Below are 17,026 nucleotides of genomic sequence, written 5' to 3'. Positions count from 1 at the left end.
CTCGTTCTGTAAGGACAGGACTTTAAATGAACGTTCACACCTGCATTTTTCTCTTTCAGCAATGGTAAATTGTTGGCAGTTGTTCAAGACCAATGTGTAGAAATCAGGTAACTTAGTATTATCTATTGCTTCATGACCACAATTGTGGAGTTCAGAGAAGGTGCTTCTAGTCACTTACTAACTGTACTTTTAAAGATTTTGCTGGGTTTTTTTTAATGTTATATATTGTGAAAGTAATCTATGGAACAATCTTAGAATATAACTTAGAAAGCAGAAGCCTTCTATTCTTCTTAGTTCTTGGCCATTCCCTGTTTGAAAAAAAAAAACCACACCACCACCTCCCCTCATCCCTCCCACCTGTGAATGTTACAGATAAATTATATCTATCTGTATCTCTCTCTGTCTGTCTTCAAGGTGTGAAAGAAAAACATTCAAGATGCTTCAAAATACTAATCCCAAATCATGTCCTTTTTAACCTTTGCCTTTCTGTTCCCCTTACAAATTCTCTATTAATAAATGGGACAAGGAGCTAGTGTTCTGCCTCTCTGTAGAGTAGCTGGCATGTATAATACTTCACCTTATTTTACAAGTAACGCGAATTGCTGTGAAGACTGATGCTGTCCCTTTTTCTTCTGCTTTCTAACAACAAGCTCTCCTTTGCCAGTTCAAGAACACATTTAGCTGTAGAACGGATCTTGATTGAATGTGTTTACTTGCTTCACAAAAATCCATTTGCTAGAAGGTCAGACCTTCTATTTATATGTAAAAGAAGCAAGTGTATGAAAATTTTTCAATCAGAAGTGGTGTGAACACCATAAATGTCAGCTTATAGACTATAAAATAAATCTTGTGTTTCAACTGCATTAATGTAACTATATTCTTGCATTGTTTCTAAAATTGTAACCTATAAATACTGACTAGATTTTTTTTTCCTAAAGTTACATGCTGAAGTTCTGAAATGGTGCTATCCTAATTTGAACTGCATTTCTACAAAATGAGGGACATGAGTATTTATGCGTTGGGGGGGTGGTTCTAAAAGACTATTGTTAGTTACTGTAGTTGCCTAATGGTGAAGGCTGCTCTCTGCCTTTTTGAACAAGTAGTTAAATACCTGCAGACCTCTGAATATACTTAAGAGTATGTTTATAGTGTTCTGTTTATTCTGGAAAATTAAATAGTGGGTTTTTTCATATTTAAATCTATTTGAGTCTTTTTCTGCAGGTCTGCAAAAGATGACTTTGGATCCATAGTTGGAAAATGTCAAGGTATACAATATAGCAACATCTACATCATTATTAATTTCATCATTGTTTATTATTCATGCATTGCTAAGTGGTGGTGTCGATTTTCTTTAAAAATAATGTTGCAATGTCTTAAAAGCATTGGGAAGAATCTCTTAATAATTTTGCTTTGTGAATATTCCCTCCCCGTCTTTTTTTCATTAATAATCCATATTAAACCTGAATCTGAAATGAAAAGACAGTTAAAATTAATGGGTTTAGGAGACACAACAGATGTTGGAGGTGGTGAAGGTTTTTTTTGGGGTGAAATTTAGCAAGTTGAAGTTCTGTACCTAGGATGGAGTAATGTTGGGCACAAGTATAAATTGGGAGAGGAGTGGCTGGAGAGCAGCCCAGCAGAAAGGGATCTGGGGGTGCTGGTTGACAGCAGGCTCAATAGGAGTCAGCAGTGTACCCTGGCAGCCAAGAGGGCAACCTGCATCCTGGGGCACATCAAACACAGCATCACCAGCTGGTCAATATCCCACTCTATTCAGCGTTGGTGTGGCCTCATCTTGAGAACTGTGTGCAGTTCTGGGCCCCACAATTTAAGAAGGATGTGAATGTTCTTGAATGTGTCCAGAGGAGGACAACAAAGCTGGTGAAGGGGCTGGAAGGAATGTCTTATGAGGAGTGGCTGAGGACTCTGGGCTTGTCTGGTTTGGAGAAAAGGAGTCTGAGGGGTGACCTCATTGCTCTCTCTAGCTTCCTGAGGAGGTAAGTGGAGGGGGAGATGCTGATCCCTTCTACCTGGTACCCAGTGATAGGACACATGAGAATGGTTCAAAGCTTCACCAGGAGAGATTCAGATTGGACGTTAGGAAGTATTTCTTTACCAAGAGGGTGGCCAAACACTGGAATAGGCTTCCTAGAGAGGTGGTCGATGCCCCAATCCTGTCCATGTTTAAGAGGCATTTGGACAGTGCCCTTAATAACATGCTTTAACTTTTGGTCAGCCCTGAATTGGTCAGGCAGTTGGTCTAGATGATTGTCATAGGTCCCTATATTTCACTTTTTAATAACTTCCTTCCTTTTTCCTAGTGCCAAAGGATCCTAACCCTCAGTGGAGGCGAGTGGCATGGAGTCATGATTGTACGTTACTTGCTTATGCTGAAAGCACTGGAACAGTGAGAGTGTTTGACCTAATGGGTAGTGAGCTTCTGGTCATCTCACCGGTAAGTGTCTCTTAGATTAAGTATGAATATAGCAAAACTTTTTGTAAGAATAAGACGGAACTCTCAGTCTTTGGCTTTTTTTTAATCATGACTTTGATATAAAGGCTTACAGTATGAATACCATGCACAAATGTACCATGAATTGGTTATAATAGATGGATATATTATAGTGAAGTGATGCATAGCACTTGCAAACCATATCCTTTATGTTGTTGTATCTAGTCAGAATCTTCATCTTTCTTTTTTTTTTTCTAAGAATTGTGGTAGATCTGCAGGTACATGAGATTGTAAAAAATACAGAATCATCTACTGAATGTGTGTGCAAATAACTGCCATTTGCAGTAGTAGCTTACAAATCTGTGGTTTATATGCAGAGTCACTTATAAATCAAGAAATACTGCTGATAGAGCATTATGAGGATTTTTTGGGGGGCGTCGAGGGGCGGTATGAGAATAGATAATTGCTGTTGGCTTGCCCTGCACAATATATTTTATATTTTGCATATTCAAATTTTGTATTAAACTAATTTGGGGAATTGTGTTTCCTTGGTATTATGTCTTTGCAGACTTTAAAGTAATAAGATTTCTTTAAAATCAAGATAAAGGAAACGTATATTTATTCTTTCAGTAACCGAGACACTTTCTCTCTTTTTTTTTTTTTTTTTTAAAATCCCTTTTCTCTCTCAATGCCCGTCTGCATTTTTGGGTAAAGACAGCAAGTTTTCCAGGAGATCTGAGTTACGCTATTGCTGGATTGATCTTTCTAGAATACAAAGCAAGTGCCCAGTGGTCAGCTGAACTGCTTGTTGTTAATTATCGTGGAGAGCTGAGAAGTTATCTTGTAAGGTAAGGGTAAATTTTGACTTGTTTTGAGAAGGCACTGTGAATTTCAAAAGAATTCTTTCCACTTATTAAAGAAAATATATCTGAAATAATATATCTACTTTTTTCCCCTCCATACTCAGCGTTGGAACAAATCAAAGCTTTCAAGAAAGCCATAGTTTCAACTTTAACAGCCATTATGCCCATGGAATAACTACTGTCATTTATCATCCTGGTCACAGGTACGTGATTCATTTGCTACCTGCCAATGACACAGAAATGATGAACGAAAGTGGCAAAATAAACATTGACGTGTGTTGCATAAGGAAGGGGAGAAAAAAATACCTATTTTAATATTGGTATTTAGTGAATCACTAATAAGAAATAATGCACCATTGTGCCTATGAAAGAAGCCCTGGGTGGTGATCTCGCTTTACTAATGCGATAATGAAAATCAAGTTGTGTCCTTTTACTGTTTGAGTATCGTGCATAAGCAGCACTTCTTAGAAGGTCAGGAATAGTTTCAAAAGACATCTCTGATTTTGATGGGGGTAAGGGCTGATGTATAGTTTGTTTGGGTTTTTTTTTCAGTCTGGATTTGATTGCTGGACTCATTGGCCAGCCCATTTTCCCTAGAGTTCTGACTGGAACTGCCAGGCTTTGATATTTGGAGTTGTCTTGTGATGAGTTTTCTCTGTTAGTAATGTGCTGATTATAGATACCAGACTTGAAAGATGAACTAATTGACTGCCTGCTCTTGAACCATATGTAGTTGGAATAAGTCCTGGCTAGCCAATTACTTATGTTAAAAATGTGTCTGCTTTTTTAATATCTACTTGTTATATAGCAAGATAAACTTAGTGACTTATTTTTCTATTTTCCTTCAGTTGTAGGAACTAAACTTCATTCTAAGTATTTTTCTTCTTTCAGCTATACCAGGATTGGATTTGTCAGTGCAAGATGTGATATCACTGTATTGTTTTAAATGGAAATTAGGCCTGGCTATAGAATACCAGAAGAAAGTCACTGTTTAAAAACTTGTTCTCATTCTTCACTGTTAAGTGAGCTGTCCTATCTGTCTTAGGAAAAAAATGGTCATTAATAAAAAGTAATGTTCTTCTAGCTTATTACTTTGATAGATTAATTTTGAATATGTTTTTTTTCCCCCTGCCTACTTCATATTTAGTAATTGCACATCATTAGTACTCATTGTACTAAATCTAGAGTTCTGATTTAGTAGGTGTGTGTTTTGAAGCTTTGGTAGCACTATCTGACCAGACAACAGAAGCTGCTCTTCTTTCCTTTGGTCAAACCAGGGTTAATGGTTCTTGACGCTTGTTTCCAAAGTTATCTTTTCTTCTCCTAATATTAGGAAGCAGATTGATTGTAACAGTGAGTGTTGCAAAGAATATTGGTTAATATTCAAAGTATGGTCAAATAATTGTTCTGACAATTATAATAGATGGATGTGCTTGCTTTTCATTTTTGGTTCATTGCTGAGCACATGTTGTTAGAACTGTTAGACTCTTATAATGGATGAACCCATTAACAAGAAAATACGTAGCAAATCAGTTGGTGTAGTTGTCAACCAAATAGTATGGGCTTTGCTTTGTGTGTACTAATGGCAACTTATTGTCATAGAGGTTTAAAAGAGGAGGGGTAGGGAGAAAAGGCAAAAATGTCAAGTTCTATTTTCCTTTTTTCCTCCCACCTCCAAGAGAAGTAATAGCTTTGATTTTCCTACTGTTCTCATAAGATCATAGGTTAGCATTTTTAAAACTTGATATTAGTGTGACACAAAAGAGCATGAGACAATGCTGTTTTGGTGCTTAGAACAGTTTATTCAGAATGTTAGTAATTAAAGTGTTGTTTGTTTTTTTTTTTATTAATGGAAGCCTAGGGCTGGCATCTTTTTTGTTGTCTGTATTACATATTTTTTAGGGAGAGAAACGCCCTATATCTGGTTTTATCTGCTGCGAAGTAATAAGTTTGTGTAACGTGTGTGGCATGCACATTCAGGAATTATTTGTTTTTACCATGAAATATTATGACTCGTTCCATGAAAATAAAACCAGCCAGGTGGAGTCCCCTGTGATTGTAGAATCTCCTGCTCCGTGCAGTCAGTTGACTTTGCTTAGTAAAGTTGAAAAATTGATACTTGAGAGAATGCACAATTGGATGGAAAGCAGAAAAAAACAATGTTTTGCCCTTCATGTAGGCAAGTCTGCTCTGTTTTGAGTTTATTCAGTGGTAGAAAGCTACTAAATTTTGACATTAGAGAACTCTTGAGCAACGTCTCTTGCTGAAATTGTCTTGTTATCCAATAAAACCCAGAAGGACTTGAAGGGAGGCAGATTTTTTTAAATTGGACGATGAAGTGTTCATATGTACCTACAATTTTCTTTAGAGTTTTCATTTTCAATAATGAGATCTTTGATCATGTAACATAAGTCCACCTTTGTCACTTTGAGATTTCTTGCATTTCATTTAGTTCCAGAGGGTGAGGTTACACTGGTCTATCTCCACTGCTTGAAAGCCTTGACTTACTGCACTCTATTGCTATGTATTTGCTCATTACTTATGACAGTGCAGTTAAATAGTGCTTAAGAACTTAATATGCTTTTTTTTTTTTTCCAGCTAGATGTATGATAATCGCAAACAGAATATTTCAGTAGGGAATGTATCTGGATCTGTAGGGAGACTTGAAACAACAGCTTTGGGAAAAAGTCTGATAATGAGTTTCATTGCTGTTGAAAAGTGTTATGTCCCTTAATTTAGATGCCTAATGTTGGTGTTCTCATTTGATCCAGCCTTCAGCTGTGATAGAATTTATGATTCACTTTAGTTGACAAAACTTAAATGTCTGCTTCAGTGTCAGCTCTCTCTAACCTTGCTTATTTTGAGTATCTTACTCTAGAGCATAATGTCTCACTTCAGGGTTATTTGCAATTGCTACAGAAAATGTTTGATATCAAAGCCTAAAATATGTGTTGGTTATAGGAAATGAAGGGTTTTAGATTCCGTTGGAATTTGCTTGTTACACCAAAATTGATGAGTGAAGAATTGTGTAGAAGTCTCAAGTTTTTCTTGGATATCTCAGTTGCACTTGCTGTTCTTGAGACTGGCATTATCTAGTTATCTTCAGCCCAACCTTGTAGAAACTTTTGAGTTGAGGCCCTTCAAGAGCGGTCACTTTTTTGAGACTGAAGGAACCTCTGGAGATCATCTAATTAATTCCCCTTTACAGCAAGGTCAAACAGAGCAAGTTGCTTGGAGCCACATCCCTGCAGTCCACCTGTGTCCATCCTTAGGAGCACGGTCTGAGCCAAGGCCTCTGATGTTCTGAGGTGGATGCTCCAGAGGGTGCTATAGACAAAACTTTCTGTTCTAGGTAGTTACTATAGTGCCATATATTAACTTAACGTTGCTTTGTGACCCATCTGGAGTTGCATAAAACCACAGCTTATAATGGTGTGATTGAAGAGCCCAAGTATTTGGCAAGGAAAAGTAGTTGTTGGCACGGTGGTGTCTTTTTCAGACTGAGGCTAACTTTAAAAATAGTAAACGGGGAAAAAGCCCTCTCCTGTTGCTGTTCCCAGTCTACCTGTCAGCTTGTTATTTTGGACTCATCTCCTGTCTAGTCCTGAAAAAATAATTGGTAAACAAGTCCAGATCTTTGCTAAGGCTCTCAGGAGAACCTTTCATTTTCTTTTGATGCCAGTTGTGTTATTCATCTTAATAGTTTCAGTCCCTGCTGTTGCATTTTGCTCTCTGAAAAGCTTTTTAAAATTTTAAGTATGTGCTGCCATGATGAATTTCTCTTGCAGTCCTGGGAGACGGCTTTTTGTCTTGAGCTTGTGTGTTTTGTGTGTGTCTAAACTGATATGACATCGTCATTTCAGCTGTCATTGAGTTTCATTTATCCTAAAAGATGCTTCAGAATTATAAATATGGTGTACCGTATGTGACAGTTTTTCCAAAATTCCTTTGAAAAGATTTATCTTGATGGAGTTTTTGAGAGCTGGTTCAGGCAGTTTTGGAGCTCCTGCTGTCACTGTTATTGACAATTCTTCTCTTGGTCTTTGTGCTGCTATTTGTCTCGTAGTCACCTCTGGCACATTGCGGTCAATTGTAATTGAGTTTTAGTCACTGCTGCTGTTGAAATTTTTAATTCAGTGGCATGTTGCAATGGAAGTTGGAGCTTATAGAAGAAACTAGGTGCCTATAGATAAATTTGTCTTCCAGAGGATTGTGCCCGCTGTCTTTTAGTTATTAGGAATTCACAGCTGTGTTGTAGAGATTTCATGAAGTTCTTGTTTACTGATTTTTAATTTTATTTTTTGTAAAGCTTTCCTTGTGAAAGGCTGTGAAAGAGACACCTGAAACTCGCTTTCTGTGCTAAAAAAAAAAGTTAGGAAATTGATTACTTTATACATAATTATCTATGTAACAATGATCTCAGCAATATCTTTCAGAGTTTTAAGATGTGATTTCATGGTACTGGACTGTGTGCTCAGATGTTTGAGTAGCCACACATGTTTATTCTTGGGCAGCTAAAATGGACATAAACTGTATTGTGTATAACAACAGGCAGATCAAATATTTTGCCCTAAAACCTAGAAAGGTTGCTGGAAAGGAATTTCATGTGGCATTCTATGTCTTAGCTGAAAGTTTTTTGGGGTTTCTTTGAGTGTTCTTTTTTGTTTGGTTGGTTTGTTTTGGTAGAGGTTTGTGCTGCAAGATATTTGAAAATGTATTACTTCCTTGTTGTTTACTGAAGTTCCTCAGAAGAATTCCATAGCGTGTCTAAAAGGTGGCTTTTGTATGAGTTGGGAGCAGTTCTTAGATTCTTTGATCAGTGGCAGTGAGTCAGGCTTCTCCAACAGAACCATTGTAGGCAGAGGGAAGTTGCAGAAGGGAAATGTCAGGGAGAAGGAAAATTTAAAAAAATATACAGAAAGGAAACAAATGGATTATTAACTGTATCACACTTAATCTGTGAAATTTTGTCTTCCTAAGTATACTTTTCCCCCAATAATCAGCAGAAAATTTGATATTAAAATATTTTGTGGAGTTCTGAGAACTGTGTTGTTTGTTGGTGGCTGCATCTCATGTGCTATTCCTTTTCATGTTCTTGAAAGTTTATTTTCTTCTCTGTTAAAATAACTTTCTTCATGAAAGAATAACAACCTGTTCAAGTAGTTTCTAGTATTTGCTGTGTTTTTCATGAATGCTTAACCAGAAATTTTACATATTCTAAAGGTAATCAGCACCTCCTTAATGGAGGAGTCGTTACTCTTAGCTGTGTTATGCTTTACTTCCTGATAATATGAACAATGAAAAATTACCCATTTTACTGTTAATTGTGATGGTAGACTGAGAGTCACCTTTTGCTGTTTCTGTGGAAAAAGGTGAAAATGATTTCTGTCTTGTTGTCTTAGGCAACTCTTTATACAACAAAACAACTAAAACTCTTAAGAACCTTAGCAGATTGTAAGCATCTGTGGTAGAAGTCATCTTGCTGTATGTTTGTGAATAGCACAAGACCTGGGAATGTTAAATAAGTTTTACTGACCTTAGAGTAAAAGAGAATTAAATGTGGAAGAAAAATCCTCACTCCCCCTTTTTTTTTTCCTTTTCTTTCAGTTGACTCTTGCAGGAAATGTTTAGAAATACCCTCAAATCAGAGCTGAGAGCTATATGAGCATCAGCCACTAGGTGGTAGAACATCTCAAGAGTAATGCAGACTTTGAAAATTGATAAAGGAGTGTTCTCTGGCTTTTCCAATCTTTGCCTTTTTTGCAGATATTTTACTTTTTGATGGGTTGTTCACTAGAATAGTGCTTCCCAACAAATTTAGGTATCTGTTCTCAAAGTTTTCATCAAACTAATCATCAGTTAAACCTGCTTGTTTATAAGGTGAAAGGGCTTCAAGGGAAGCCCTTGATACGTTTTAATGGTAATCAGCAATAATTACAAGAGTTCCCTCAAATTTTAAAAATATCATCTACTCTGTGTAACAAAATTATTGGGTGCACATTTATAGTTGGTAGAGTGGCTTTAGAAAACAAAATTGAAAAACCTTGGTGCATTTGGTTCTTTGGTAAAAGAAAAGTAGCTTTTGTACTGTTCTGCTTAAACATAATGATCCAAACTTTTCATAAGCTTAAGCTGTAATTCTTGACATTCTTTAAGGGTAGGGGATAAACTCAAATTGTAGACGGACATATTTTATTTTAAATACTGAGATTTTTTCCTTATTTGGAAAGCTAGAACACCTGTGAACACCCTGAAGTTTAAAGCTTCTTTGGTATCTTAATATTCTTTTCGTTGCTTCAAGTTGTGACTTAAAGAGAACTTAAAAAACATTTACGTGGCAGTATGTGAAATCATAGTATGTCTTTATATATTTTTACAGACTTCTGCTTGTCGGAGGCTGTGAAACAGATGAAGATGGAGTATCTAAAGCAGCTGGTTGTGGGATATCTGCTTGGAGAGTTCTGTCAGGCTCTCCCCATTACAAACAGGTTACTAGTTATGAAGATGACATTAGAACCGTAAGTGTGTTTCCTCATTTTATTGGGTGAATATTATCACTGGCAGAATTATCTAACTAGAAGTTCAATATAAATCTCCTTTTGAACGAAGAACTTAGTGCAGTGTTTTGCTAGTTTGTAAGCTACATTGTGAAGAACTTCTAATAATCTCTTCCACAGCATCTGTCTATGTGTTTTTTCTGTAGTATGATTTTTGAATTTTTAACTTATTGATTATCACTTGTGGTTTAAAATAAAACAACAAAACAACAGGGAAACAACAAAAAGTAGGATGGAAATTATACAAACTCCTTAATTGTGTGCTGTTGTATGTTTCCTATCTTTGACGGAAAAATTCTAGTTGTTTTTGTATTTTTATTACTTCACAGCAGAAAGCAATACACCTGAAATAAATGTTTCTATTTAAGTCTGACTGTTGATTTCTTTTGCTTTTAATAGTAGTAAATGTTTCATTTGGTAACAACTGCTACGTGGATATACTGAAATTAATGTACAGTATACTAGGATAAATTATAGTATTTACACTTTTATAGGCATTGCTAATAAAAGTGAGCTGTTAATTTCATTGCAAATGGGTAGTGCTTTTTGGTGGCATGATACATACCTGATGAAATGGGCAAAGTTACACAAACTGCATTTTATTATCCTTCCGTTATTTTAAAATAGGCAGTCTTATGGAATTTTAAAGAATCCTGCAGAGTTGTTTTAGTACTTCAGATATGACTTAGTTTTTGGTGAGTAAAACAGTATATGATATTGTCTTTCATTGTATTATATGTTTCTGTTCTTACAGGCACAGAGAAGAGGATTATTAAGGATTATGAATTTAAGGTTTTACAGCAGGCGGGGAACAGAACAGGTATTAAGGTCTAGGTCTACCTCAGAAAAGTATTTTGCTAACATAATTGTCCATTAATGACTGCCTGAGAGACTGATTGAAAGTAGTTTTTAATTTATGCAACTTAAGAATTAACATTTGTATAGGACTTATACAAAATAATAAGCTTTTAGCATTAAATGGAGTAGCTTGCAATTTATTTGGCTTGTTTAAAAATCCAATTAGTTCTTCTGCAGAAGCTTGAACCCTGGGTTTTCAGCATACTGACATAAACAAGTTCAGAGATGCGGAGTTCAACATTAAATGTAAACTCTTATTCAAAAAGGAAGGTGTAAAAAGCCACCTAGTTATTTATTAATGAATGTAATGATCATAGCATGTTAGATGCGTTATATCTTCTACTAGAAAGTAGTAGATTATGATGATGTTTCTCAACTATATCCTAAGAGACAAATAAGAGGAACTCCAAAACCCAGCCTTCTGCACTACCCCACTCCCACTAGAAAAGAAACAAAAAAACCTGTTTTCATACAGTGTGGGAAAGAGAAAAAAAAAAAGAGTGGATTGAAGCTTCACGGCTTAAATAGGGCAGACACAAAGACTTAATTTTTACAGTTTATTATGGGATACTATGGAAACATTTTGCTAAGTAGCTTCCAAGGTTTATTATGGGTCAAAGTTCTATTACCAGGACACATACAAAACTAGTGAAACTGCTGACCAGAACCAGCTTGTTGTTAACACACCCTGGGTATGGATCTTCTGCTCTCTCCCCTGAGTGAGTGTTGAATCTGAGTGTCATGCTGGGGTGTAGGTGTGTGCTTTCTGTATTTCTAAGGCTTTGCAACATTCCACATGCCTTAGTACCCATGCAGTATTGCACCACCTTCTCATATCTCTTGTTTACTAGTTATTTGTAACCTTTGTTTGATTCCCTTTTTTACCTCCCTTTCCACCCTTTAAAAAAAAAAAATGTTTTCCCTTTTTTTGCTTTACAAGGAAAGAACAGTAAAAAATTTTTGTACTACCCTCACTGTGTCCTGAGAGGAAAAATGGCTGATCTGAAGCTATATGGACTTTGGAAATTACCTTAATAGATTTTTCTGGGGGGCACGTTTAGGTGACTGGCTAAAGGAGAAACTGCATGCTTGATTGGAAGGGGAAAAAATGTCTTTCTGAATCTCTCTCCAGGGTGGAATGGGGAGAGAGATAATTTCCTTCACTGAAAATATAAAAAGGAAGCTGAAGTCAGCTTTCTTACTGGAAGGCTAGTACTGAGTGTAACTACTAAACTACAACTTCGCTGCACTTGCCAGTACTAAATCTACAAAGAAAAGCAGAGATCGTTATTCATCCTTGAATGTTTTAATTAAGTGTCAGAGATTATGGTATAAATATGTGAGCTATAGTTGATATTCTTAGTGGGAAAATTGGCAACAGTGTTAAGATACGACAGGCACAGCAGCTAGAGGTCTTGTATTTTACAACTAGCTCTACTGGGATTTGATTCTTACTGTTGCTAACTTTAAATGATACTTATAAAATGTCAAGTGCCAACCTGCTGAGGTTTTCAGTATCTTTTTCTGCAGCTCCCTTAAGTTGACAAGCTATTTACTGGGGCAGCATTGCCTGCTTTGCCCAAGGACTGCTTAGTGTCTATAGATAACAATGCTCAGGTGGTACATTTGGATGTGTTAATGGCCACCCAACATCTAAATTTAAAAGCAAGAGAATTATGGCTGACTACTGAGTAAAAAAACCTCTTTTTAAGATCTGTGTTGTATACCACTGATCATTTATTTGAATGGGTTATTCTGATAACTTGGGACAGTTCTGGCATTACTGTAGGATGGATCTTTATTAGGAAGTTTTTGTTAAACTTTTGTTAAACTTTGCTGACATGATGTTTGGCAGGATGGAGTTTTCAAGATGAATCTTTCTCCTGATGGAGCTCTTCTGGCAGCTATTCATTTCTCAGGAAAACTGACAATCTGGTCTATTCCATCCCTCAGACAACAAGGAGAATGGGACCAAACTCATCAGGTAAGAAGGATGTAGATGTTTAGAAACATGTAGTTTATATCTTATTCCTCTGGAGATATGTTTTCCTAGGAAATAAGAGTAGTTCAGATAACTGTGCTTTAGCTACATACTCTCTTTCCAGTCAACTCCATATTTTTAAGAGCCCCATGTTGACTTTTACAGTAATTTTTCTGTGTTTTAACCATAAGCCTTCAACTTTAAAAGTTAACAAAAAGAACCAATTGCATTGCAGTGAATTTTCCATGAGACTTTTTGGTGCTAAGTGGGTAACACTGATACTGCTGAAATGCTATTTTAAAATATAAGTGGAGGCCAGCATGGGTAACTTTGTTTGAACTCTTCTCTGTAATTCTTCTCTGTAGTCTCCTTTTGCAGGGTAAAATCTTTGCACAGTGTATTGTTCCGTTTAGAAATTCCAAAGAAAAAATATTGCCTCTAGATTTCCTGCTTATCTAGATTTGGTGACTCTTTTTAAATTCTTCAGGTTTTATACATTCATGTGAAACACAGATAACATCTTCCCACACTATACTGAATAATTCATTACATTCATGTGAAACACAGATAACATCTTCCTACACTATACTGAATTAATCTGTGGTCTAAGCATTGCACAGTAGGTACTATAAGGTCCACAACAAAACATTTCCTTGACATTACATATAGGCACAGGTTTTTATAATGAGCAAGAGTAGGAAATAGAGGAAGATATCTTTCTTTGGTTCTCATGATGACTGTGAGCTTAAATGAAGAATTTCAAGAAAAATTACAAAAAAGATAGGGCAAAAACTTTGACTATAGGAAAGACTGAAGTCATAGAATCATAGAATCATCTAGGTTGGAAGGGACCTTTAAGATCATCTAGTCTAACCATCAACCTAACTCTGACAAAAAACATCACTAAACCATGTCTCTAAGCACTATTTCTACCCATCCTTTAAATGCCTTCAGGGATGGTGCCTCAACCACTTCCCTGGGCAGAAATACTTGTAGAGATAATGGTAAATTGCCATCCTGAACACCACTTGTGGACTGTTATCTTTTTGATCAAATGGCAGGAGCCAAGAGTACTTGAAATGGAAACATGGCTGTGGTGTTGTGTAGCTTATGTTTGAGTCCTTGTAGGTAAGCAGTGAGGTCTGGTTAGGCTGTATTGGCTGTGAAACTGTCATCTGGTGGGGATGGAGTTCATTTTCTTCACAGCACCCTGTATGGTGCTAGGTTTTGGATTTGTGGCCAAAACAGTCTTGGCAACTCACCAGTGTTTTAGCTATTGCTCAGTAGCCCTTACATAGCTTCAGGGTCTTCTCTGTTTCTCACTGGTGTCCACTAATGAGTAGTTTAGAGGTCTGCAACAACCTGGGAGGGGACACAGCCAGGACAGCTGACCCCAACTGACATAAGGGATATTCTGTGCCACTTAACGTCATGATCAGCAATAAAAACAGAGCAGGATGAGGTTTTGGATAGGTAGCCATAGCTTGGAGTCTGGGTGCGCATCAGTCTGCTTGTGGGAGATGTGACACAAAGGCAATCATTCATCTTGTTTTTCTTCTCCTGGCTTTTCTTTGCTAAATAAACTGTCTTTGTCTTGACCTGTGACTGTTCTTGCTTTTGCTCCCCCTACACTGTCCCACTGGGGAGGGGAGTGAGCGAGTGGCTGTGTGGTGCTTAGCTGTTGGGTGGAGACAACCCACCACAGAAATGTAGTTACAAGCTTAGTTAGGAAAGTACTTTAAAGGCAAAAATTCTGCTTGAGTGACAAAAGTGTTGTACGTGTATATGTATGTATGCATACCTATGTATCTATTTTTAACATAGACTTCATATTTCTGTGAGAATACAGATTTTGGTCCAGGATGTTCACAGTGAATTTTTGTATTTCCTCTTTGTTTTTAACACTAATGAGTATGTATTCTTCAGCATTTAATGAGGATGATGTAAAGGAATATTCAGTATTTGACTATTTTTAGTATGACTTTTATAGGTGAAACTAGTATATAAGCATAATGGGTATTTTCATAAGGTGTGCAATTCCTACTTAATTGTCACCCAAATATATTTGTTAAATTATCTTAAAGTGGCTTAATGTTTACTTTTAATTAGTAGACCCTTTTCTGTCTACTAAAATATTAAATCTAAAAATCACCTTCTGCTTGACCCAAAACCGTTTTGGTTGTCTGAGCTGTATAGTCTGCTTGGACATTCAGGGCAGAATTACTGTCATCTATATTTGTGTAGTTCTCATATATTCTGATATTACTAAAAAAGTTTAAAAAAAAAACAACACAGCAACAGCTTACTAATTCTGAGTGTTGCAGTGCATCATGAAATAATGCTGCTTCTCTGGCTGCACTAGTCTTGAAAGGGGCTTTATAATTATGAAAATAACCAGAGTAAATATTTAATAGCACTGTACTAGGCTGGTACTCAGGACCACTAAACAGACCAAACAGGAAGACTATTTTGGAGATTCTTCTTTTTATATGCATGCTGTTCTATGTATAAATATGAAAAGCAAAGACTTGGTGGGCTTCTGATTGCTGGAGAGCCTTTATTTCAGAAATCTCTAGGGTATGATTGTTCTAATCAGCACTAAAGAATAGCTCTGATGGTACTCTGGTTTTATAATGTGGTGTTTTAGGAAAACAGAAGTCTGTTTTTCTATGATTTTTTATTTTTTTTTTTAATTTAACTGTCTGGATAAAAGTGCGATGTCACTACAGCAGCTGTACACTTGATGTTCAGGAAAAAATTGAATTTATGGGGAGCATTTTCAGTGAAAAATAAGTGGGTCAGCAATGGAGTAAATAAACATTGTCTGTTACAAAGATTTACTTGCATATAACCCTTTTTTTTACCTTGCATTTTTTTTTCAGCCGGGTTATGATGAGATCAACCCAGACTGGAGACTCTCTAGTGAAAAAAGAAAGAAAATAAAAGGTATGTGGTATAGTTAGATCGTTATTTTATGCTATCATGTAATTAAAAATACTTACACAAAACATGCAAAGACCTAAAATGGCTTAATTAAATCTCAATTAGAATAGTTGCCAAAATTACATGTATGATTTGAATTTGTAACATGGCATAGCTAAATGAGTGTCACAATAAGTTTTTTTTTTTCTTTTTTTAAAATAATCTCTTAGGAATTCTTTTGTAGCCATAACCATAAGAAAGATGATACTTCAATTAGTACAGGACTTCATTTATTATTAATCCTGTGATTATGACTGTGTAGGATGCTGAATATACAGCAAACATCTCAGCTTGTTTCAGAAAGTGCTACATCATAATAACAGATTATGAGAGTCCACAGTCTAAAAACTTAAACTTACCTCTCTCTTTTCTTTCTATGAATATCTAATAAATCTTGAAAGCTAATGTAATTTAAAGATAATTAGTTCAAAATTCTAAAACAAAAGGGCTTTGTTTCCTCCAACTGGCTTTGCCTCATGTCAGTCTCTATTGTCTTCCCAAAATTCAGGCCATGATGTGGAGCTATTTATCACCTTTATTGCACGGCTCTTCCAAGAGTGCAGAGATCAATAGCTATTCCATGATCCATTCACTACTGCTTGTATACATCTCTATTATTAAAAGATCCCTATTTCTTTGTACTATTTCTCTTGGTGATTCTGTCTTTGAGTTAAGTCCTCTGACCTTCATGGGTAGGCTGCTGACTAAGCACTGGAGTGGCAGAAAAGTGATAAACTGATCAGTTTCTCAGTGCAGTTTGGGGAAGGATCATTGTCATCAGCGAGGTGGGAAATGACACTGTGGTGAACAAATTGAGCTAACTCCCTGGTGAACATGTTGTCCCAAGATCCAGTTACCATAATCAAAATAGTCTTAGAAATGACACAGCTTCCATCCTTGGTTGTGGCAGCTTTTTGTTTTGTTGGTTTAATCTTCTTAACAACCTCGTCGTGTAGGCTGTTTCACAAGCCTTGTTCATAGTTGTCATCTGTCCTTAAAAGCAGTGTACCCTTTCCTGATTTCCATGAGCATTATGTTTGTTCCCAGTGAGACTTGGTCAAGGATGGCCTGGGAAGTATTGAAGCAGATATTTATCAGATATCTAACATTTGTCATATTTTGTGCAAGTAAATCAGTCTATGGTGAATTCTTTTTCCAAATAATGTTAAAAAATAATTTTAAAAAAAATTGATTTTTTTTTCCTGAACAGCTATATTTAATGCAGAACTGCTTTAGTAAAATATAATTAATTTAAAAAACAAACTTAGTGACCAAAAGATGCATATAAAATAATAAACATTTGTTAAATCAGGCCATCAGATAAAATCTCGTA

At 36.2% G+C, this 17,026-nt stretch overlaps 1 protein-coding gene across 1 annotated transcript in view; it reads left to right on the top strand.

Annotated features, from left to right (window-relative positions):
* Window positions 1–17,026, top strand: part of NBAS (neuroblastoma amplified sequence) — a 180,092-nt gene that overhangs the window by 7,517 nt on the left and 155,549 nt on the right. The window contains exons 5-13 of the mRNA XM_014956881.1: window positions 60–107; window positions 1,222–1,265; window positions 2,322–2,455; window positions 3,167–3,300; window positions 3,420–3,518; window positions 9,695–9,833; window positions 10,627–10,692; window positions 12,586–12,714; window positions 15,594–15,657. Coding sequence (XP_014812367.1) covers window positions 60–107; window positions 1,222–1,265; window positions 2,322–2,455; window positions 3,167–3,300; window positions 3,420–3,518; window positions 9,695–9,833; window positions 10,627–10,692; window positions 12,586–12,714; window positions 15,594–15,657 — 857 coding nt within the window. The remainder of the gene's footprint in view (window positions 1–59; window positions 108–1,221; window positions 1,266–2,321; window positions 2,456–3,166; window positions 3,301–3,419; window positions 3,519–9,694; window positions 9,834–10,626; window positions 10,693–12,585; window positions 12,715–15,593; window positions 15,658–17,026) is intronic.

This window comes from Calidris pugnax, unplaced genomic scaffold (assembly GCF_001431845.1).
Source record: "Calidris pugnax isolate Ruff unplaced genomic scaffold, ASM143184v1 scaffold171, whole genome shotgun sequence".
NCBI classification, from domain to species: Eukaryota; Metazoa; Chordata; class Aves; order Charadriiformes; family Scolopacidae; genus Calidris; species Calidris pugnax.
Note: the sequence above shows the minus strand (reverse complement) of the source record. Positions and strands in the feature narration are given on the sequence as shown.